The sequence below is a fragment of the Balaenoptera ricei genome, chromosome 2 (assembly GCF_028023285.1).
Source record: "Balaenoptera ricei isolate mBalRic1 chromosome 2, mBalRic1.hap2, whole genome shotgun sequence".
In the NCBI taxonomy this organism is placed as follows: Eukaryota; Metazoa; Chordata; class Mammalia; order Artiodactyla; family Balaenopteridae; genus Balaenoptera; species Balaenoptera ricei.
This window is the reverse complement of record NC_082640.1, coordinates 10408232-10433071: the sequence shown is the minus strand read 5'-3', so window position 1 is coordinate 10433071 and position 24840 is coordinate 10408232. Positions and strand designations below refer to the sequence as shown.

At 40.7% G+C, this 24840-nt stretch overlaps 1 protein-coding gene across 1 annotated transcript in view; it reads left to right on the top strand.

The window, feature by feature from the left end:
- MYO3A (myosin IIIA) overlaps positions 1-23879 on the top strand; it is a 184318-nt gene extending 160439 nt beyond the window's left edge. Inside the window, exons 31-34 of the mRNA XM_059909139.1 lie at positions 11427-11533; positions 17683-17723; positions 19091-19234; positions 23762-23879. Coding sequence (XP_059765122.1) covers positions 11427-11533; positions 17683-17723; positions 19091-19234; positions 23762-23879 — 410 coding nt within the window. The remainder of the gene's footprint in view (positions 1-11426; positions 11534-17682; positions 17724-19090; positions 19235-23761) is intronic.
- The last annotated feature ends 961 nt before the right edge of the window (positions 23880-24840 follow it).

Here is a 24840-nt window from a genome sequence, read left to right as displayed (position 1 = left end):
CCAAATCTTTCAAAAAGCGACAACCTTCAGTATCCAAAAACAAATTATTTTATTTACAACCTTACAATTCAGTGAGTATCATTTATTTTTAGCATTTTAATTATATTAAATACTAACCATAAAAGCAGTTTGCCATACATGGGTTTACACTATGAATTATCGAGTGTAAATTATCGATTTTGATGAATTAACTGATTTAATTCCAACAGAACAGTTGACCTAGAAGCCTTAAATGGAAATAGTTAAATTTTTTGCACCCAAGTTATTTCTTCTCATTCCACAATTTTTATCTATTCTAAACTACAGAGAACACAGAGCTGCCATGGAAGCAGGAGGGCAATGAACAGTATATTTCCCCCCAACTTCCCATTAAATTTCTGATTAGAAAATGCACGAAAAAAAGACTAACCATGTCCTCAGCAAAGGAAACAGTTTTTTCTTTACATATTTTGACATCATATTACTTAGCTACGAGATCAATTCAAAGGGAAATTACATAGCATATTTGACAAAATAATATAGTCAACAAGGTAAATTCACATGGAGTTTATAATTTCATATCACAAAGAGAAAATACCTTCTTAAATATCTAGTGTATTTTTAAAATTTTCTTATAAATAGACATACTGGGCTAGTCCATAACTCCCAAATATCAGAACTGAACCAGATTACATTTTCTGACCATGATGCAATTGAGATAGAAGTGTAAAAATAAGTCTTAAAATTAAAAATCAGTAAGAAGTCTGAGGTGAAGCAATTATAATTAGAGTTATCAGTTATTTCAAAATAATAAAAATGAGAATAGCTACATATAAAAACTATGAATGTAATGCAACCAGATCTACATTCATGGGAAAATTCAAATCATTAAATGTTTTCATGATTAATTGAGAGAAAATAATAAAAAAGTGATGTAAAGTAAGATTTCTTTTTTTAAAAAAGGAGAACAAGTATTTTTCAGCCCCAGGAAAAACACAAAAAGAGAAATAATTTTGATATGACAGAAATATACCAGATATCTAAATGAAGGTAAAATAGTATTTTTTGAAAATAAAACAAAATAGACTAATTACCTAAAAAAGAAGCCACAAAAAAATAGAAATAAGAACAGTATTATAATAACTATAGTTGATAATATTAAAATCTTAGCATGCTATGAATGCAGTCAATTTCACAGAGACAAATAGGAGGCTAAAGTATAAATTTCTGAGAAGACATAGTCAATACAATGGTGTGTCTGTCAAAGAATTACCTTGAAAAAAGTGTTCCAGGAACTCATAGTGTTTTAGACAAGTGCATTCAAAATTCATGGAACAAGTAATTTCCATACTGTGTGATCTGCTTGGGAGAAAAAGAAAAATACAGAAAGTCACCTATTTTATGAAGATCATCTACCCTAGAAGCAAAGTCTGACAAATAACCTTTTAGGAAGAAGGAAGGGAGAGGAGGGAGAAAGGAAAGAAAAAGAAGAAGAAAGCTATGGATCAATCTCAGGGATTTAGAGGTAAAACTCCGAAGTATAGTACTAGCTAATTGAATGCATATTACATTAAAAGACTACCCAAATAACACATATCAATGTAACATAATATGCAAAGTTCAAAAGAAAAAAGCCATCTTGATAAATGCTAAAACAGTTTTCAATAAAATCTAACACTGAGTCCTAATGAAAAGCAAAACTCTTACTAAATTAGAGATAGAAGGAGATTCTTTAGCAATATAAAGAGTATATTTCTTAAATCAATTGTCAACATCATAATAATGGTAAAACACTGAAAGCAGTTCCTTTAAAAAGCAGGATTAAGGTAAGGATGCTAGTAACAACACTTTTTTACATTATTTGGGAACTTCTAGCTGAAGCAATAGGACAGCAAACAGAAGCTTCTGAAAAGCATGATTATTGAAAAGAAGAAGATAGGATTATAGGAGTATTAGCAGACAACATGAATTTTGACAATAAAAATGCAGAGAATGAACCAAAATAATGATTGGTACTTGTAAAAGAATTCAGCAAAGATACGTAGCTTTCCTATAATAATTTATAATGGGAAAAGAACATATTGTAAATAAGAGCAAAGACAAATAGAATACCTTGAAATAAAGTTAGCAAGAAAACCACAGAAAGATTAAAAAAAAAAAAAAAAACAGAGGTAGATAGTGGAATGACCCACTGTGTTTCTGGATTGAAAGATAAGAAAATGTAAACATATTCTAAAATTGATTTCTAGGTTAAAAAAATTGTGTTCAATTTCTATGAGATTTTCTTTAGAACTTAATGTCCCTAGATATCATTTGTAAATTTCAGGAAAAAAAGAATAATTATAAATGAGGTCTTGCCTTTTAGATGGTAGAACAAATAATATAAAGCTACCGTTAAAACCATATGCCTCTGTTATGAAAATCAACCACAGATTAATGGAACAGAATAGAGAGCCCTAAAATTGACTGTAGTATTTATAAAAACCTGTCCCAAAAAGATATACAGCAAACCAATAAGAAATGGACGTATAATGCTTAAATTTTTCTGATTTGGGGAGAATAAATAAAACAGCCTTACCTTATACTGAATACCCCAATATTTACCAGATATATTAATGATTTAAATGTGAGGAATAAACCAAGAGAAACCAGATGATATGAATTGACTATTTAACAGTCTCTGCTTAGGAAATGACAAAGCATAAGAAGTAATAAAAAGCATTACAAAGAAACACTGTGGTCGATTTACACTGTGTAAACGTTAAAACCTAGACATTAGAAAGCCTCATTTAAAGTTAAAGAGCTACAGACAAACTGGATAAAATATATAGAACAAATGGAAAAATGGTTAACGTATGTAATATAGAAAGAGCTCTTATAAATCATTAGGAAAAACACTAACACCCGCCATGGAAAAATGGACACATTGATTTATTTATAGAAGAACAAATGCAAATGGAAAACAAGCATATATATGATTGCCGTGGAAATTAAAAGTATAAATTAAGTTACTATTTTTTACTCATCACAATGGCAGGGATGAAAAAATATTTAACCCTGACAAGAATGTGCTAGTTTAATTATCCTCAAACACTAATGGTGAGACTAAAGACGCAACATTTCAAAAAGTGATTTGGCAAAATATGTAAAAAAGCATTGAAATCGTTTCTGTCATTCACCCAGTAAGCCCACTTATGAGAACGTAGCCTAAGGAACTAATCAGAGCTGAAAGAGAAAAATTATGTACATGGCCAAAAATAAAATTAGACAATAAGAAAATGATTAATAAGTAATGGCACATTCATATATGGAATATAAACAGCCCTTAAAATTCATCTTTCAAAGAAGAACCTTAGCAAACGGCTAGCTAATCTAACTAGGGATACAAGACTGCAGAATTGGAATGGGAATCCTGTAAATACGTCAGCTTAATCTTCCCCCGTGTCAGGGGGTTCACTGACAAGAGCATCCATATACAGGGCTCTAGAGAAGCCGAGAGACTGGTGGAGGGAGGACCAAGGGCTTGCTCTCCAGTAGAGTGGACACTCTCCATCCCTCCCTACCTTGGCCCTTCAGAGTCCATTCTGTACAAAGTGAAGAATCTGAGTAATGTCCCCGCAGCCTGTACAGGGCTTCCACACCGGGTGGGAGAAGACTAGAATGCCATCTCCAGAGAAGTTATCTTTGCTGCCAGGCTGTCTTGTGCCACTGAAAGCTTTCTTGCCACCTCCTGTGGCCATGCCTGTGACCAGACATGTCCTTATAAGGAATAGTAGCTTTTTAAAAATATTGGTGTATTTCACCTTACCTTGATAAGAACCACCTATCTGTTGTTACAGAGTATGAGCGGGGCAGGGAGGTGGGGGGAGGCCAGAAACAAACTAAATGTTGCTTGTTTAAAATCAGGTAGTATTCTACTATTCTGTGGTTTTTACAGGGCAATTTGAGGAAGTGACTATGAGCAGCCAATAAATAATTTCCCCAAATTTGGCTCTTTGGAAAAAAAATTAACGTAGGTTTTCACCTCGAGCTATATACCCAAATATTTTTCAGACGAAGATCAGTATGATCTTGAAAAACAACCAAGAGGTAATTGGGACGCTCTTAAATGCCACCCCTGAGTTTTCCTTATTCTCCAGTCAGGTGAGCGTGTAGTTTTGTTGTTTGTCTCCATAGTCCCATGGACGGTCGTACACAGGATGCATGCTCACAGCTCAACATGACACCCAATAGGTGGCACTCTCAAGACACTGTCAGCGTCACTGTGTGCATTCCCGTATGCTTCTCATAGGGCGCCCCCCTTTATGTATGCTGGATGGCTGGGGGTGAGGGATCAACCTAACCGCATGGGCCAGAACGAAACTAACTAGCCTCTGAAGACTCTACTCCGTGACCTGTGCCCAACGGGGATGACGGAAGAAAATGGCAGATACATAGTGAGCATATCCAAGAGACAGATGGTGGTCCAGAGGGGACGTCTGTGGGTCTCACCACACAAATAGAGCTGCATTATTCTCCTCTGTTTCTTCTGTGAGACAGGAGGGGCAGGCTGGGGGCAGCATCTTCCCCAAACCTAAGAGTGTAATTTATTGAAAAACTAAATGCTCAGTTTTCAAGGTTCTTGTGCCAAGTACTCAAATCAGAGTGGCAGAAAGCTTGAAGCCCATGAGCTGTAGGATAAGGACAGGTGTGAGTTGGCTCTAGGGCATCAGTGTTCAGTTGATAGAGAAAGAAGAGCTAAAGGAATCACTTGAGCAGTTCCGAATGGGGGTGGAGGCTGACAGCTTCCTGCTGAGAAGGTCAGAGGGAGCCTGTGAGCCAGATCACTGGACACTAAGGCGTCCCGAAGTGTTCAGCACACTCAGAGCAGAAGCACCTACCCTTACAGCTCTTCCCCTCAGGAAAACTCAAGGGAACACAGAGTGGAGTAAAACAAGTGGTCCAATTCAGGGCAACCATGAGAAGTGAAAATATCTCTGGGAACTCAGAGCATGAGGCAGTTTAAGGCAGAGAGGAGTGCAGAGGGACTGAACTGTCCACACAAGCTCAGAACCTACGTCCATTTCTGTTCAAGAGCGCCTCAGCCTATTATAATTATATTAATTCATATAATACTTTATATAATGAAGGCCTAAGATCTTTGCAGAATTGATAATTAGTGATGCTACAGTCTTAACACATAATACGCACTGCTGAAAGGACATTTAAATGCTTTAGACGTTTGTTTGATAATAAGCTTTGGAAAATCCTACTTAGAAATTTACCAAAGAAATGTTTACGGAAAAGTTGGTGTTGATTTGTGAGTAGCAGAATATTAATGTAGACCTCATTGTCCTTGTATTGAAAGAATTTTACAGACAACATTCTATATTAGATTTTATTGAAGATTATTAACAAAACCACTTTAAACTATGAATGGATCAGGCTTTCAAACTGTCCTCAATGCCATACTGAAAAGTCCATGATGACAAAAAAAAGTAGAAAGATGAAAGTTAAAACTTTTGGAGAGGGAATATTTTGGGGCTACTTTCTTCTGTAAATCTCTAGAGATGTTGAGAAGAAAATGTGAAGTATACTCTGCTATATTAATGGAGAATTTAGGTCCTAACAATGTACATGTTCCCTTTATACTGGAAATAAAAAATATAAACTCCTTAGCAAAACAAAAACAAAAACAAAAACAAACGAGCGACAAACGAGCACCTCGCCTGGCTGAAGGGCAGATGAGGTGAAAGGCAGACGGGTTGCAAACCTGACTACGGTGAATCTTGCCTTTAACAAATAGCAGTGAATATTCCTCCCTTCTCAGATTTCCTCTGGGTCCCTGTATTACTTAAAGTTCATGACTGTCCGTTTGTAAATGGGAATTTACAAAAACTAAAAAATTGATTTCTTAAGGAAGATATTACAATAACATAAGTGCATTTCTGTGCTGCTAATATCCTATTTATACATGTGATACTTTTGCAAATTATACTCTGCATGTTTACTTAAGTAAAATAGTATAATTATGATTAAAATGAGAATAATACTGAAATTCAATTTTCTAGAGCAAATATTGGCAATGAGTTTTAAATCTGTCTTCTTTCTTCTGAATGCAAAATGGTGAGATGTTTTTCCTTTCATTGCATTCCTGATCAACTCAAATGCTTAATGAAATTATTACCAGAAGTACAATATAAATAAATACTTTACCTTCTGGCTATTTAATATAGCAGCAACCTTTACCAGTTAATACGTATCATGCACATCATACAAAACAGTCACAAACCTAATTTTGCTATTGCCAGCGTTGATGCGCTGCTGGTAATTTGTGATTATAAATGTTTATGTCACTTTTGTAATTAAGGGGTTAGAATGACGTTGGCAGGCAATGTTTGTGCTCCCCCAAAGGAACAAAAATTTAGAGGGCAAAATAAACTTAACGCCTTTCTGAAATATTTGTATGCTGATAAGCTCACAGGCAGTTTGTTCTTCAAAAATACAAAATAGCCTGGGGAAATTTAGTCTGAACAGTCAGACCCTGTTGAATACATTCCTCAATAATTTACACTTACTGGCTGCCCACGTTACATGGCCATATCTTAAGGGAAGACACCCTTTAAGAATATTTAGCATTATCCTGATGAAGAAAAAAGGCAATTCTGCAAGATATAAGAATTTATTGGAAATTCTGCAAATTCAACACATTTTGAGATTTTTTATCTCTGTAGTATGCACATGCCCTCATGCATATTTATAATTTTACATAAATGTGACCATACCATACATTCCAGGATTCTTTTGAATGCAATATTTTTTTCATTTTCTCTTTTTTTCCTGTTTCTTCCCCCCTCCCGCCCACCACCATTCTCCCTCTCCAACCCACATTACTCTCCCCATCAAGGAAGCTCTTATAGAACATGTGTTCTTTTATATCTTTTGTAGATGTGCATAAATGCCCTTATACACACATACAGATATAGAGGGTTTTTGTCATTATTTTATTATGCATCTTGCTTTTCTCCCTTACTACCTGAGCAGGAATCCCTGCACATCAACAAGTATAGCTAAAAATCATTCTTTTTAGTAGCCATATAGTATTCCATATGAAGATCACAATAATTTATGTAACCTTTCCCCTATTGTTAGGTATTCACTTTGTTTCGATTTTTTGCCACTATGAAAAATGTTGCAGTAAACTTCTCTGTAAATGTCCTTGGATACTGATTTTATTTTTATGGGATAAGCCTCCAGGGGTGGAGTCGTTGAGTTGAAAGGCATTTTGGGTTTTGATAGATTGCTTTCCTAAAAGGCCCTAAGAAGATGTTTCCTTCAACAATTTGTTTGAATTCACTTCTTCTGACATCCTGCCCAGCAGTGTTATCCTTCTTTTTAATCTTAGCTAATATGCCTGGAGTAAAATGATATTACACTGTTATTTTAATTCATATTGTCTTGTCTGCTAACAAGCTCATTTGCCTTTCATCCTTGTTGGCTTTTTGGATTTGCTCATCTTGAACTTGCTGTTTACATCTTTTGCTTATTTTTCTGTTGGTCTGTATTTTGTAGTCATTTGCTACCTTTTTATGACTTCTGAGTTTTAGTTAAGACATTTGTACCTCTAGATTGTTCATGAAGTCATCCAGATTTTCTTTCAGGAGGTTTGTGGGTTCTTTCATTTACATTTATCTTTGAAGAATCAGGATTTATTTTTATATCTGGTGACAGTAGTGATCCAGTTAAGAAAATTATATTGAGTGTCTGCTCTTCACTTAGCACTGTGTCTCTAAGCTTAAATGGAATCAATTAGACTTCTTAGCGTCTCCAAACACCTACCATCTGTACATATCCAGTGAAAAAGCATGAGGGCATCAAATCCTAAGGTATAATGCCCACCATCCAAAAACCTATGGTCCCACTATTTTTTTAAAGCCATAAGTAAAAATAGTAAGCGGTAGGAAGTATGAGATTAAGTGTTGCATTATTTTGCTAGGCTGCCATAACAAAGTTCCACAGACTTGGGGGGATTAAACAACAGAAATGTTATTTCCTCACAGTTCTGGAAGCTAGAAGTCCAAGATCAATGTGTTGGCAAGTTTGGTTTCTTCTGAGGTCTCTCCTTGGCTTAGAGATGCCATCTTCTCCCTTTGTCTTCGCATGGTCTTCCTTCTGCGTGTGTCTGTCTCCTAATCTCCTCTTCTTACGAGGACACCAAGCATGCTGAATTAGTGAGGCCATAGTGACCTCACTCTGAAGACCCTTTCTCCAAACACCTTCATATTCTGAGGAACTGGGGGTTAGGACTTCAATGTATGAATTTTGAGGGGACACAATTCAGCCCATAACACGTTTCAAATAAACTGCACAGCCTGTGAGTACCATTGGTGTTCACGTGAGACGGAGATCACTGGGCCATCTGTGAAAGCTTCATGGAAGAGACGGAGGTGGAGACACAGGCATTGAAGGATGCTTAAGATTTCAGTGAGGCCATGAAAAACCTCTCTATGAGAAGATGAGAATAAGCAAAGTTACAGCTCTAAACATGGTATGCTGGGGTTCCAGTTAGGTGACAAGGCTGACCAGAGGAGGTAGTTCATTTTGGGGGGAAGTGGGAGATAAATTGGAATGGCTGAGATTGTAAGTAACTTAGAGAGGTTTCGTTTTAATGAAGAAGGAAAAAAGAAGCATCATGAATTTTTGGAAAGTGAAATTTCATCGTGGTATTTAAGGAAGGAAAATCTGGTTTTCATTTGTGAGATAAAGCACAGAGTGCATTAAGACGCTGCCACGGTTGTTAAATGAGCAGTTTAGCCCAGGGTGGTAGCAAGGGTAAGCAAGAAGAACTGGTGGATGAGTATTAGGCATTTCAAAGAATGTGTCAAAAAAGTTGACAGAATTTGCTGATTGCCTGCTTCTAGGAAACGAAGAAGAGGAATAAGGGACAGGTGACATCAATATTACAAACCTGGGGGACAGAAATACAGTGCCATTAAGGTTGTGGTGTACAGAATCTTAGATGGAGAAGAAAGATGACCCCTGACTCACCTGAGTCTGAGAGTTTGAGATGTAAGTATTCAATAGGGGTAGGAAATTAGGGCCGAGCTCTGGTGGATGAGAGGTTCTAGCCGGGGTATGGATTGGGAAGTCATCTGTAGGGAGTCATTGTGCAAAGTACAAGGAGCTGGGAGCACCATGATTCATTCCAGGAGGCAAAGGATTGTTTACTCATCCAGCAAACTTTTATTAAGCACTTACTATGTGTCAGGCATTTCCTTAAGTGCCAGGAATACAAAGGTAAATGAGATAAGGTGTCTTGCCCTCAGAAACCTCACCCTCAGTCATGAAGGGAAGGGGTGGTCGATAATGTTAAATGGTGATGAAGTCAGAGATAATAAGGACAGAAAAGTGGCCTTTGGCTTTGGCAATAAAGTGGTCACCCTTGACTGTCTAGAAGGCAGGTTCTATAGAGTCTTGGTGATAGAAATCAGATAGAACGGCAACATTTGATGAGAAAATGAAGAAAGAGCAAGACTTCCTTTATTCCCAGAATTTGTTTGTTTTTCCCTTTCGTGGCATTTATTCAGATTCTTTGCCACCTTAAATTTAATTAATTGTTATTACAATAGTAATATTCTGATATTTTAATTCAGACTTTAAATAATATTAAAGTCAAGTTAAAATTTAGTCCCTGGTCACCTTTATGTTTCTAAAAACATAATAACTTGATACTATATTTTAATGTTTCTTGCCATTCAGACTCAAATAAGATATGTAAGTGGATATGGCCAATACATTTAAAAATAATAAAACTTGGCAAGAGCCAATAAGAGCTGTTTAATAATCAGCCCTGGGAGAGAGGATAAATAAGGAGAAGGAAAATAATAAAAGACCACTGTTTCTGGTGGTGGCGAGAATTCAGGTTTTACCATCTTTCCTGGTGCCTGTGATGGTCTAAGACAGGATTTGGCTAGGGCTCCGGTATCTGGATTCCCTCTACCTCCTCTGTCTACTCCTTTGGAGGAAAAGGGAGAGAGAGAATGGGAGATGAACCTCCAGGGATTTGTTGGAAAAGTACTTTTACTCCTCCTATTTATAGCTGATCTCTATTAACGTGGTCTCATTAACAAAGATCCTGTTTTCTTTTGTTTTATTCTAAAAAGGACGGTAATGAACGATTGTCCTGGTTTGCACTGTTCCATGCCTTACACCACGGTGACATACTCCCAACTAGCTGATCTATCTTTGTCATCCAGGAGTTTCCCATAAATTTTAAAATGAATGAGTTGGATAACGTTAGTATCTGAATGCTCTTGTGATAAATATGTTCACACAGTGAGCTGGGGCTGGGACTAGAAAGTTAGGCATCTGTGAGTCTCCATCCTGGTTGGAGTGGTTTTACGCTGCCAGTCACGGCTGCTTACACGTAGTAAGTATGGAGCATTCATTGATTTGATTAGATTTGACTTGATCTGATTAGAATCGTTTGGAACAATTCAGTTCCTCTGTGTATTTCTATCTCTGAGGATTAAGAGTTATTGTTGCCCCATTATTATATGCAATAATGATCCATTGATGCCCTTAAAGTCCGGCTAAGAAATGTGTGCTCAGATATCTGTTGAACGTAAGCCATTCTCCAGTAAGCACCCATACCCCACTCCCAGCCCAACCCTGATATATTCATCACAAATGCACTTAGGGGATGAGGTGGTCAAGAATCATGAAAACTAGACAGAAATTCTTTGTAAGCGGCCTATTAACTCTGTAGACATAAAGCCACTTGTAACAAGCACTGACCGCAAAGCGTGAAGATCACCAGAAGCTCTGATGACGTTGCTGCAGATTTGAGAACTTGGCTCTGTCAAAGAAAGAGCAGGGAGAAGAGGACAAACCTATTTCTTTCTTGGCCAAGGTTTTTAAAGTCCAATCTGAACATTCTAATAGTTTGAGATTCTAAATATTGGTGAATATTTGTCCAGCCTGCAGTTGAGCAGTCTCTTGGTTTGGGTCATAATATGAGGTGGTACTTTAAAAATGAGGATCGTGCAGTGTTTGGATGGATGGATGGATGGATGGATGGGTCCCTCTGTAGTGCCAGTGACCGGGGGAGGCAAGGAGACAGCAAGATTCTATGAGCATAATCCTCCTTCCTAGAGATTTTATGGCAGCTTTGTCTGCTCACCCCATCAACCCTTAGCTGCCGTTCCACATTATCAAGCTGTGCATTTCTTTTCTTCCCTGTCTTCTCTTCCCCTTACTTCTCAAAATCCTAGACCACCAGACAATCGGAAGGAAACACATGATGAGGCATATAATAAGGGTTAGTGGGGGGAACAAAGGAATTTCCTCTTTCTCCCAGTTTTTGCCCCAGTTGTATGTATATAAATTGTTATTTAACACAAACAATAAACAGTGCTTGATACTAGCCTTTGTAACTGAGTGCTTGTTTATGATCACCTTTCTTGTAGGTATCTCCAAAGGAGAGGAGCCAAAAATATTGAGACCCCCAAGGCGGCCCCGGAAACCCAAAACACTAAATAACCCTGAAGACTCCACGTACTATTCTCTCCTACATGTAAGTGGCTCACTCTCATTATCAGGTGGGGGCCATAGCATCCCCTAACAACCAGCGTGGAAACGGACCACACTAGTCCTGTCAAAGGGGAGGGCTTTGCAAAGGAGATGCCCCTCGGTTTCTGCTTACCTGCCCCTCCCCTGGCTGACAGTCTGGGCACTTGGCTGTCCTCCAGCCCCTCTTCCTCAGGGTCCACGCCTTTCCCGCAGTCCTGTAACCCCTGTGTCCTCCCAGCAGTTTTCTCCTCTGGTCCTGTAATCTGAGCTGCTGTGCAAATATCAACCCAGAAAGAGAAGGGCATCACAGCAGGAGCTCTCCAGGAAGGAGCCTTAGTGTAAATGGACGGAGAAGGAAGGGGGAGGAAGAGACATTTATTGAGCACCTTTTAAATTCCAGGCCTAGAGTGAGGTGTGTTCACACACATGGTGAGATCGAATCTTAGAGCCTGGAGGGTGGCATCCCCATCCCACAGATCAGGATTCTGAGACACGGATAAGGCACCTCTTAGCTGTCGGGGCCATTAATTGTACTGAGGTCTTCCGGTTGCCCAGCTCCCGTTGACTCACGGTGAGCAGCCTGGGAGCTCTCGGCATCACCCCTGCCAGCCTGCCCTTCCTCTAGGTTCCTGTTCTCCGTGAATGCCACCAGCATCTTCCCCGTTACCTAAACCAGCAAAACTGCGAGGCTTCCTGAATCTTCCCTGCTGATCAGTCACGCTAAAGTGTGACTTCTCCCCACAAAGGCTCGCTCTGATTCATCTTCTGCTTCTGGCCTCACGGCAGCTCCCCTATTTCAGACCATCTCATTCCTCATCTGGAGTAGTTCACGCCCCACCTAACTGCTTCTAATCTCAGCCTCTGCAAGCCATACCAGAAGATTTCTCTAAACCATAAATCTGATTGTGTTCCTCTCTGGAGAGTCCCTTTAATGGCTCGGCAACTCTTTCTGCATCGAGTCCAGACTCCTTCGTCCTGGGACTCAGGACCACTCTTCGCCCCCGTGCCCACTGGCCAGAGTTAACTGCTGGCACCTCTGCCAATGCGTGGCCTCCCACGCTCCCGAGTCCTTTGCACCTGCTGGGCCTTCCACTTACAATACTTATTCCCTCTCTCACTCCCTGCTGCCACAGTGAAGGCAGCAACAACCCTCCACGTCCCTATAGAGCCCAGAGAATGTTTCCCATGAGTTGGAATTAAGTTTCCCACCTCCCCAGCAATAAGTGAAGGTTGACTTGCAAATCAGCCATCTCCTAGTCCTCTCCCTTCTCTCTGCTGATTTCTCTCCAGTGTCTTTGGAAGGGTCCTCCTCCCCTTGGTGTTGCCTGGGACTCAATCTTAGATCCTCTTCTCATCTCATTGCCTTCGGACAGTCTCATCAGCTGTCATGACCTCAGTTTCTACTGATTCCTGAATCCTGGTCTCTGGCTCAGATTCTCCGTCTGACTCCAAACTCAAATATCAGAATGCCTAGTGTTTGTTGTACATATTCCACATGATGCACAAAGGCAGTCATACGTATATATACATTCACCTATATAACATGGGTACACACACACCTCCCTATATACTGTGGGCATGTACACACACCTACCTATATACTGTGGGTACATACACACACACCTCCCTATATACTATGGGTACATACACACACCTACCTGTATACCGTGGGTACGTACACACACACCTCCCTATATACTATGGGTACGTACCCACACGCCTCCCTGTATACTATGGGTACACACACACGCCTCCCTGTATACCGTGGGTACGTACACGCACGCCTCCCTGTATGCCGTGGGTACGTACACGCACGCCTCCCTGTATACCGTGGGTACGTACACGCACGCCTCCCTGTATACCGTGGGTACGTACACACACCTCCCTGTATACCGTGGGTACGTACACGCACGCCTCCCTGTATACCGTGGGTACGTACACACACACACACACACACACACACACACACACACACCCTTTTATACTATGGGTACATACACACCTATATACTTTGGGTACATACACACACATATCTATCTAAAATACACAATTAAATGGTTTTCAGTATAATCACAGAGTTGTACAACCATCACCACAGTCAATTTTACTTATTTTTAAATTTATTTTCAAAGCAATTTTAATTGAACTATAGTTGATTTACAATGTTGTATTAGTTTCAGGTATACAGTAGACTGATTCAGCTATATATATATATAGCTGACTCACAAATGAGTCCCTGCCCCCAAGAAGCTTACTTTGTCATCGTACTATTATTTTTAAAATGAGTATAAAGTGTTTTCATGCGTCTTAATTTATCAGTGACTGGAAAGCTTTTTATAACCCTGAGTCTTGAAATCTGTGGCTTCAGTGAAACATAAAACATGGAAAACTAGTATACTATTTGAAGTGAAAACACACCATGGGTTCATATTTATCTGGCCTTTACCCAGATTTGGGGTGTTACACGTAAGTGAAATTTATAGCTGTGATGGAGCCCTACCCCCTTTAACCATCAAAACATTCTCTGTACTTTTAAATGGTTTTCACGAACATCTTTCTAAAATACATTATACTGCACATTTTAAACCTTTTCTTCATGACCCAGGTCACTGTAGTGAGCAAAAATGTTTGTACTTTATTCAGAACTATGCTTATCAGAGAGGCTCCCTGACAGCCGTATCTAAAGTAGCACCTGTCTCTCTGTATCTTCCTGGCCCTACTTAATTTTTCTTCGCAGCAGGTATAGATATGTATCTGCTTGTCTCCTGGCTGACTCTCCTCTGTGGGCTAGAAGCTCCAGGAAGGCAGGGGCTTTGCTCACTCTTATGGCCCCACTGTTGCTCGTCATGAGACTATTTGCTAAATAACACACGACTTACTTTAGATGAGGCTCTCAGGCTGCTGAGCTGTGGACAAGACACCCCTCATGCTTGCCCGACACGAGCAGCTGTTCTGACAGATGTCTCACCTATTAATATAGCTTTCATTTCTCCTTGGATGTCACCACTTAGTATGGTCATTCCGACTGCTTTAACATCAATACTAGCTCTCTTCTATGATTTGATGCTCTTAATCTCCTACATCTGGGGAATGTTGCTGTTGTCGTGTCCAAAATAAGAGTAAGCTGAAGCTTAGAAACATGGCTGTGGAGGAGAGAGCGTTAGCTGAACACTCACTCCCCGTTGTCACGGCGTGTGGTGTCTGCTCTAACGCGTAGAAGCTGTGCAGCCATCAGCAAAATGACTCCCTGCCAACAGCTTCCTCAAGAAGTGAGTAATGGACCCCGTCACATCACAAGTCCCTTCCGGTCCCATTATTTTTCTGGGGCCTTCCCTCAACCACAGCAATAGGTAGTTTGGCCAATCCCAGGTCCCTTTTTTCTTATGTCTACATTTTGGCTACCCTCTTCATCCTTGTGAAGGCCTCTGAATACATTATATATTCGTGTATTTCCAAAAGGGAAGTAAGACTGTGTCCGCCATGATGTAATGGTGAATTTTAAAGTCTTACGATAAAATGTATTTCTTTACGTCAGGTGGGAGGGAGAGGGAGTGAGATGCAGTGACTGAGGAATGGCTTCTTCAGTCCTCTGAGCTCAGACCTCTGCTCTTTCAAAGGCCTCCTCAAGAAACATCCTCACTAGATATCTCCTCCGTAAGTCATCTCTGTTTCCTTGTCTTTCTCTCTTCTTTACTCTTGTTTGATAAGAAACTGCCATAGGACATTTGCTTCTTTTTTTGCATTTAAAATTTCAGGTTTGTAGTTTGTCATATCAAAACTCTGACTGCAAACATCATTGGTCTTAGTAATTCAGGCATACCTCATTTTATTGTGCTTCACAGGTACTGTTTTTTCTTTTTTCTTTTTTTACAAATTGAAGGTTTGTCACAACCCTGCATTCAGCAAGTCTATTGGCACCATTTTCCCAACAGCATTTGCTCGCTTCCTGTCTCTGTGTCTCTTGGTAATTCTTGTAGTATTTCAAACCCTCCACCGGCAGTTTTATGGCATTTCTAGCAATAAAGTATTTTTAAAATAAGGTATGCATTTTTTTAGACATAATGCTATGGCACACTTAATAGACTATAGTAGAGTGTAAATGTAACTTTTATATGCACTGGGAAACCAAAAAAATTTGTGTGACTTGCTTTATTGCGGTATTTGCTTTATTGCAGTGGCCTGGAACCAAACCTGCAATATCTCCGAGGTGTGTGTGTAAATGCTCCTAATATAAAGTCCTGTGTGATAAAATTCATATTAAATCCTCTTCCAGGAAATGCAATATCCTTCTTCATGATCAATAATGCCATTTCATACATCCCTTTAGCCCTAGAGCCTAGGGGACTGAGAGACAACTAAATGTAAAGCTCTATCTTAACACTCATTTCGTTTTCCCTCTTTGTTCCTTATTTACAACTCCTATTTTATTACCTTGATTACATAATTGCTTCTATTATAAACCATCTTAAATAATTTTTGGAAAAATAATCATTGAATTACATTTCATTAGACTATTCTAGCACAGGCAAGAGCGAAATAAGCCCAGACAGTATTTACTCTTCTAAGAATTCCTGTAACTGAGAACCAACTTGTACACACCATCTCCCAGATGGAAATGCTGGTCCAGAATAAAAAGTGGTCCTCACCAGGGTGGAACGTTATTTGATTCTTGGTTGTAGAAAGGGGATCTCTGTTACTCAGCATCATTCAGCATAACTTTGGATTATAGAAAATGGTTATCAAGGACAAGAGAGACATTTCTTTCAGATAATGGATCAAGGAGGCAGGACCTCTCCTATTAAAGCAACCACCACAGCAAACACCACCCTGCTCCCAGGGATCATTAACTGAACTGCTAAGGGCCATTGTACCTATGCTGGTAATAGCATTATTTGTAAGCACCTCCTAGCCTAGGGCACTGGCTCAAGAATGTGAAGTAACAGGAAATGGGAAGGAGGACAGGAATGTAATTGGTGTCCTGCCCCTTACACTGTTATTTCCTGAATGGTCCACTCCCAGACTTGATGCAGGAAAGCATTCACTTCCACCTCATCCACCCACTAAAATACCAACCGATAAAAATAAAAGAAACTATGAACTATTTGACTCATCTAACATTTTAAGTTATTACAAATGATAAATTATGAGAAAAAAATGATTCAGTATGTCTAAGGATACTTGGGAAAACCCTAGATATTTACAAACCATTATTAATTACCATTTTTATTATCTTGTACTTTTTTGGTGCCACCCAACTTGATACTTGCATTAGGGTTGCCACAATTATAATATCTTCAGCTTGTTCAAGGTGAGTGTGGTATTTGTTTTCTCAGCCTAAAAGACATATATCTTCTTTTCAACATGTAAATATAGGAGTTCAAATGCATTGAGCTAGAACACAGTGAAACACGTGACTAATGTCACAATACAAAAGAGAATACTGCGTTGTATGTAAGATTAAATGAAATACCACTTTGTGTGTTCAAATTGAATTACTGATTAAAATATATCTAGTTATTTCTATACTTAAGCATTCTAAAGTGTGCCATGATACATCAAGTTCCCAATTATGAAAAAACATTTTGCAATGAACATATGTGTCATCCACGCTGCTACTTTTATGCCATAAATGGGCTCCTATAGGTTAATGAAGTCAGATTTCCATTCTTCTGTGTCCTGTTGCAGCTGCCCTAACTATCCACCCATCTGCTTTACCTGCAGACAAGGATGACATCAGAGCAGCCTAATTAACCTGCCTGAATACAACTACCTTTGTGATAGAGAGATAGACTTTCCAGAAAGTCTGACATTTTGTCACCATTTGGAGGTAGATACACGTTATGTAATCTTGTGTAGACTGGTCACCACTGTGTGGTAAACTCTTTTTTTATATGGAATGCAAAGATTAATTTCATTCCCGGCCTGGTTAAAAAAACAACAACACAAATTCAAAATTAGTAAAATTTGAGTAAATTAACATTTTTAATTGAGTAAAATTTCTTTAGATTGTAAATATATTTTATCCACTTGCTTATTTCTAAATCAGCTTTATAGGAATAAATGTGTATGTTAATACTATAGTAATATATCAGTTAATCTTATTAAGATAATAATATGATATAGAGTCTTTTTTAATTATTCTATTCTGTTTAGAAGTCAATCCAAGAAGAAAAACGAAGATCAAGGAAAGATAGGTAATTATTACGTCTAACTTTTAATGTCATCTTATCAAACCAAAATATAAATCCATATGTTCAAATTATGATTAAAAACCACCCATTTTATGTGGATAGATTTTGGGAAGTAGTGTGCTCTCAATACATTTATGTTATAAATATGAGGTTTATATGTAATTTATAAGATCTTACCTATCGGAAATATACTGAGATAACACAGTGCAAGGTATTTACTGAGAACTCAAACAGTTTTTAATAAATTGTACCATCCAGTACGGAATTTGCTTTTCTTGTCCTATTCATATGGTTTTGATTGAGCAGTTTGAACATGCTCATATTCATGAACTTTCTTTCCCCAAACTCTTTGTACTTTTTTGTTCTTCAACACAAGCTAAATCTCACTTTTTATAATGTTTATGTATTTGTTAGGAAGGTGAGGTTTATGTCTCCTGCGTGTGTGGCCCACTTCTGTTCACACTATTCCCCTTTCCCTATAACATTTCAGCCCACCAGTGCTTTACTCTTTTAATATTATACTCTTTTAATATTATATTTCAAGCAACTAATTTCCAGACAGTGCTCAAAACAATCGAGGGTTCTTCTATTAAGCATGAGTGGACATAGGGTTCCTGATTTATGAATCAGTGGCATTCTGAAAGTTCATTTACAGATTGGTATCTTAACTTGAAAAGCACTTTTCCCCAAAGTACTATAACACCCGGTAGTTTTTCAGACTTACCCCTGTTGACCTTAGATAAAGTTCCATCAGACCAGAGATACCAAGCACCACAGGAACCAGAGCGTAGTTTGACTAGATCCAAGAATGAAAGTGGTTGAGGACACACCCCTGTGTGTGTGTTGTGTGCAGAAATTAAAATCTAGCACAGAAAGTAATCCCCTAAAGACAAATGGGTAGGGAAGGACAGAAAGTTACCTGTGAAGGAAGTAAGGTAAGATCATGACACATGGTGTGCCTCAGTGGGCTGATAAAATTGGGAAATGCTTGTGTTAGTACATAAAGGTCAGCTTTCCTCATGGTGGCCCAAGGGTCAGTTGTGAGTCCTGATGTAGACTGGCCAAATGAGCATTATAATCACCGGCTATCTAGTAGCTACTAGTTTTGTGCCAAGTTGAGTGTGGTAGAACTTGGAAAAGCTGTTCCAGCAGCTAATGCCCTCTTAAAGGTAAGAAGTGAGGGGTTTGTTTTTCTTTTTAATTTATGGTATATACTGTTTTTGCACATTTCAAGACCTCTCTCATTCCTGTTGACATAATGTGTTACTCCTTAATTATCGTAAATACTTTAAATGAAGAAAACAAGTATCTTGTAAGTTTAAGTGAGTAGACAGCTTGATACTGTGGTGTGTTTATGTGTTCATTTGCAGTCAGGGAAAATTATTAGATTTGGAAGATTTCTATTATAAGGAAATTTTGCCCAGTCATCCTGGACCAGAGGAACACAACCTTAGTTTAAGAGAACGAAGACAACAGCAAGAACTCCAGAATCAATGTTTTAAAGCTGATGAAAGGTAATAAACGTACATTGAAGTACAGCATTTTCAATTTTATACTCACCATTCCATTTCTAAAGCATTTTCATTTATGTATGGACTAATGACAAAGCGTTCTTACTGAGCATTGCGTCTTATGATTGATGTGTTGTTTAAAAGTAAAATCATAAGGATTATGGTAGGGTAATCAGACATCCCAGTTTTTCTAGCATAATCCCACTTTTTACCTGTTTTATTGGTGTAATCCTCAAGAGCACTCCCTTTTAAAAGTTCTTTGGTTTGGATGATAAATTATATGGTCATACTATATAATTATAAACAATATCTGTGTTTAATAATATCCAAAACCTGTGTTTAAGCTCTAACCAGTGTGATTTTATTTACTTATTGGTTTCTCGATTATGCTGTGTAATTTCTCAGAATCAGTGATGTCAGACCAAAAAAAAATTGGGGAGAAATATTCATACAGAAATACGTATTTTGGATTTGATTTTCACTTTGCCACCAACTTTGTTTGACATTTAACTTAAACCATTTGTAGCTTACTTACTACTTTGGGAATGTTTTTTTCTTTCCCCAAAAATTCTTTGTAAAGTTTTGAAATTGAGGGCACATAATAAGATGGACATGTGGTATATGAGAAATGGGAGCAACTCCAGGCAATGAAAAGCTGTTTTTCCAGAATCCTAAGCGAACATCCTGTCAGCCCAGGGCACGCAGACCCTGCCATGGCCGCCTCCTTTACAGTGTGCTGTGTGGTTAAGAGAAGAGGATTTAGAGCGAGATGGTCTTAGATTTGGGTCCCGATTCTGCCACTTAGTAGCTGAGTGACCTTGCCGTGTTACTAGACCTCTTTAAGCTTCCGTTTTCATATCTGCAAAAGGATTTACTAGTTGCCTCGCCGTGTTGTTGGAGAGATTAAATGAAATGATGAATGCGGGGCGCTTAATGCCAGACATGGCGCCGGGGAGGTGTTCCATAAATGGTGGCCATCATCATCTTTATTTGCTTGTCCAGAACTGACCTGAACTATGATTTCTGCCCCTTGTCTCCAAAAGAAGATATATTCTTCCATCTTGGAGCTTAGAGATGTTCTGGTCCAACCACAGAGTTCTATACGGGAGAACACCAAGTGCCCGAGAGATTACGGGACTTGCCCGAAGTCCCACATTGAGTGAGTGAACTAAAATCCAAGGGCTTTCACTCCCTGCTCAAATGGCTTCTCACTGACTCACCTGCTCCCCGTTTTAACAAGCCAGTCTGCCTCCCCTCAGGCGTGTTCTCCCCTCCCCGCAGCGGCAGGCACACATCTGCTGTGATGGTGTTCACTCCCTGGTGTTCCAGTGGCGTCTGTGGATGTTGAGGCAGTGTTCACTAGACTAGAAGCTAGTAGCTCACCTCAGTGGATTGCTCTCCGTGTGCTAGGCTGTGCTCTTATCCTGTTATCTTTGCTCTCACTTAATCCTCACAGGAGCTAGTGAGGTGGTTACTCTCCTTGCCCTATTTTATACATGAGGAAGCTAAGCCTGCATGGTTTCATACTGCAAATAGTCACCTAGATAATAAATGATGGAGTTAGAATTTGAACACAGGCCTTTTTGAATTTAGAGCTGATAACTTTTAGCACCCACGCTGGGTGCTTGAGGAGGGAGTGATGCAGTTGTGTCTAAGATACGATCCTTATATCTGTATCTGAGGATCTGGACTCTAGAGAGAAAGGGTTCTTATCTAACCATGCAGACAGGTAACTCCAAGGCGGGATATTTCTAAACTAAGGAAGCTTAAAGAGACAAAACAACCAAGTGCAGTAGGTCAACCTTGATAGGATCTTGGCTTTAAAATAGAAAACAAAAACAAAACAGAAAAACAGCTCTAAAGGACCTTTTGGGACAATTAGAGAAACTTCAGGCCAAGCTATATGTTGGAAGATGTTATTGTAGAAAGAATATTTTATATATCTTATTATATATATTAAATTATGATCTAATAAATATTACATATTTTATATATTTATCCTATATAGAAATATATAGTACATATTTTATATAGATACTAATACATTATTCTGATAAAATATTTATATATATTATATAATACATACTCTATATATATAGTGTGTTCAGATAAATAAATAAATATATTTATCTGAACATACACACACACACACACACACACACACACACGTACACCAGGAAGGTATGAGCAGGTCTGGGAATCAGGGACAAAAGCAATGGTGATTTGAGTGTCTCATGAATTTGAATGAATGAAAGCAAGTGCAAGGTAGTCAGAGATAACATGGATGACTGTCTGTCCTTGTAGCTAAGACCAAACCTTCCCTTTGTGCACTGAATCCTAGTCCTTCCATGTCCACCAGAACATTGTCCTGCAACTGTCCCCTCTCTCTTCTGCACCCACCCTGAATGTTTGTTCTCTTTACCAAATCATTTCTGACAATCTGCGAACATGATCCCATTGGACGCATCATAAAAAGTACCCTTGACTCGATCTGGAAGTCAGCCTTGACTTCCCAGAGCACCCGTATTCCTGCTCTTCATTACAGCAGAAGAGTAAATAGATGGGTGAGATCCTACCTCCTCCTGGGCCTCTCTTCCCATCCTTTCTTGAGCCACCATACTCAAGTTTCCATTCCCATCACTCCATGGAAACTGTCCCTGCCAAGGTCACCATATCCAGTGATCGATTCTCAGTCCTTATCTCACCCTATCAGCAGCATTTGACACTCTTTCTGTAAACATTTTCTCCAATGGCCTCCAGGACAGCAGGTACTTCTCTTGGTTTGCCTCCTACCTCACCCTCTGCTTCTCATTCTCCTTTGCTGGTTCCTCCTCATTTCACTGACCTCTCAACACTGGAAAGTCCCAGTCCTTTGTTTGCATCATCAGCACATACTCTCATGACCTTAAATATCACCTATTTACCTAAAATTCCCAAACTGAAATCTCTAGCGTAGGTCAGGGCTTATATATCCAACTGCCTATTCAGTATCTTCTCTTGAATATCTTCTCTTGAATATCTAGTAAGTATCTCAAACTTAGCACAACTGAAACCAAAATCTTTATCTCCCCCTCCCCCATGAGGGGCTCTCCTGTAGCCTTCCCCATCTCGTTAAATGGCAACTTCACTTTTCCTGTGGTTTAAGGTAAAAACCTTGGAGACATTCTTGATTCCTTTCTTTTACACCCCACATCCATTCAGCAAACTCTTCCGGATTGACCTACCAAGGTAACCAAAATTTGACCAATTCTAACCTCCACAAGCCTAAGCCTGTCAGTCTTGCTTAGACTATTGCAGTGTCTCTTAACAGGCCTCCTTACTTCCACTGAACCACTCCTCAGCTCAGAAAGCTCCAATCTGTCTCTTGCTCTAAGTAAAATGCAAATTCTTGCCATGGTCTCAAAGCTCTGTGTTGTCTGTCACACTGTCCCCTCATTCCCCCTGCTCTCATCCCTCACTATTCTCCCCCTTGTTTGCTCCATTCAAGCCGCAGTGGCCTCCTTGTTGGGCCATGAACACAATACACGCACTCATCTTGGGACCTTTACGTGAGTCTTCCATCATCCTGGAATGACTGCCCTTCCCCAAGAGATCTGCCTGGCTCGCTCCTCCCGTTCCTTCAGGCCTCTCGTCAAATGTCACCTTATCAGAGAGGCCTTTCCTGATCACCCTCTATGAAATTGCTTAGACACACACACACACACACACACACAGGCACACACCCGTCAGCCTTTCCCCATGAACCTGCTTTACTTCTCTGTAGGCTCTGTAGACCTCCCGCCACCTGGTGTACTGGAGCTCTCCATGGTCCTCTCCCCCACTAGACTATAAACGCTGGGAAAGCGGGGACTTGTGTTCACCCATCACCTACACTGGTGGCTGATACTTAGTAGGTGCTCCAGGAATAAATGAAAGAATGGCTGTAGCTGCATTTTAGGGAGCTCCCCACTTCCCCAGGCAAGCTGCAGACCCTAAAGGTAAGTGTTGGCAGGACTTCCCAGCAGTAGGTTCAGGAAGGTGACCCAGCAGCCTCCCTGAAAACGTGGAAACGTTAAAAAAGCTGACAGGGCCCACTCCTTGCGGCTAGCAGAGGGGTTGGTCAGATTTGGGAGCAGCGTTTTAAGGAAACAACTGAGCAGTTGCAAAATGATGGTTGTCTGTAGAGGCACCTTGAGTTTCCTGTTTGACCAGAACGTACTAAAGTGTTTATTGGTTGTGAATTTATTTCAAGCCAAGCCAAACTCACCTTTCTGAACTACACCTTCTGATGCTTTACTTAGCTGTCATTCAGACAACCGGGTTCCACCGGGTTCCCCCAACCCTTCTGCCCCTCGCTCAGGAGTTTTGAAAACCTGCTGAGGCAATGTCCCAGATCCATTTGGTCACTGCCCTGCTGTTTTGAACGTGCGGTTACTCAACGCCCGCAGTTCGGTGGGAGGTGTGGGAGGAGGACCCGCCTGACTCGGGGTGGGCGGGGATGCGCGGCGCGCGAGGGCGCCGCTGATGCTCGGCCCCGGGTCTCGCTCGCAGGTGCTGGGCGGCGGGGGACCGCGAGGAGGAGGAGAATGGGCCCACCGCCAACCCCTACGACTACAGGCGGCTCCTGCGCAAAACCTCCCAGCGCCGGCGCCTCGTTCAGCATGTGTAGCCCCGCGGCTCGGCGGCCGGCGCCGTCGGGATGTGCCCGAGACTGCGGAGCTTGCCGGGGCCAAAGCGGGGGATCCTCAGGCACTGCGCCATCAGGTGCTGGGGCCGCGGCCCTGGCCTTGGCAGGGGCTGCCCGCTGGGCTCGCCCCTCGGGTGCCCGGGCCAGCCTCTGGTGCTCGGAGGGCGGAGAGCTGAGAGCCCTTCGGACGCCGCGTCTCCGCGCTCCCGCATCCTCCCACCAGCCGCCGGTTTGGGCATCCCTGGCCCTGGTCCCCAATGTGTCTCTTTGTTCACTTGTTTGCGACTCCTTCTGTGGACCCGACTGCGCCTGAGCTCTCGCCGACCCCTCCTCTCTCCTTTTGGGTAACTTCACAGATTTCGTCTTTCTCGGAAACGGCTCTGCCAGGCCCGCGGCATCCTCGCTGACGGGTTGAGTCTGTGAGGACAGAACAAAGCCGGGGGGAGGAGGGGCAAGGGGTGGCTTTGAAGATGAACTTCGTCCCTTCCCTTGGTCATTAAGGTTATTAAATAAAGGAAGTGCCTTGGAAAGTACGCGTCTTTCGAGGCTGGTCCGCCGGATTCCCCTTTGGGCCCAGGCTCCTGCTGTCCGGCTGTGCAGGTGGCAGGTGGCAGCGCCCAGGGAGGAAGGGTGCGGTGTCTTTTGTCTCCATCAGCGAACAACACCCCTCCCCCCAGCCATCCCAAACATACCATCTAACGTAGAACCCCGTAACTGAGACAAACGTGGCCTCTAGACAAATCTCCAAATTCTGCAACACAGCGCGCTCTCGCACACAGACTCTCTCTCTCTCTCTCTCTCTCACCCTGCGCACAGTCTTTCCAACCGAGGTGCCGTCCTCTGGCCCCGCCTATAAAAATTCTTGTCCCGCCACCGAGCTGAACTGTCAGATTTTAAAGGTTCTCCTAGTCTGCAGATTTGGGGCCGTCTCCACTGCTCTGGA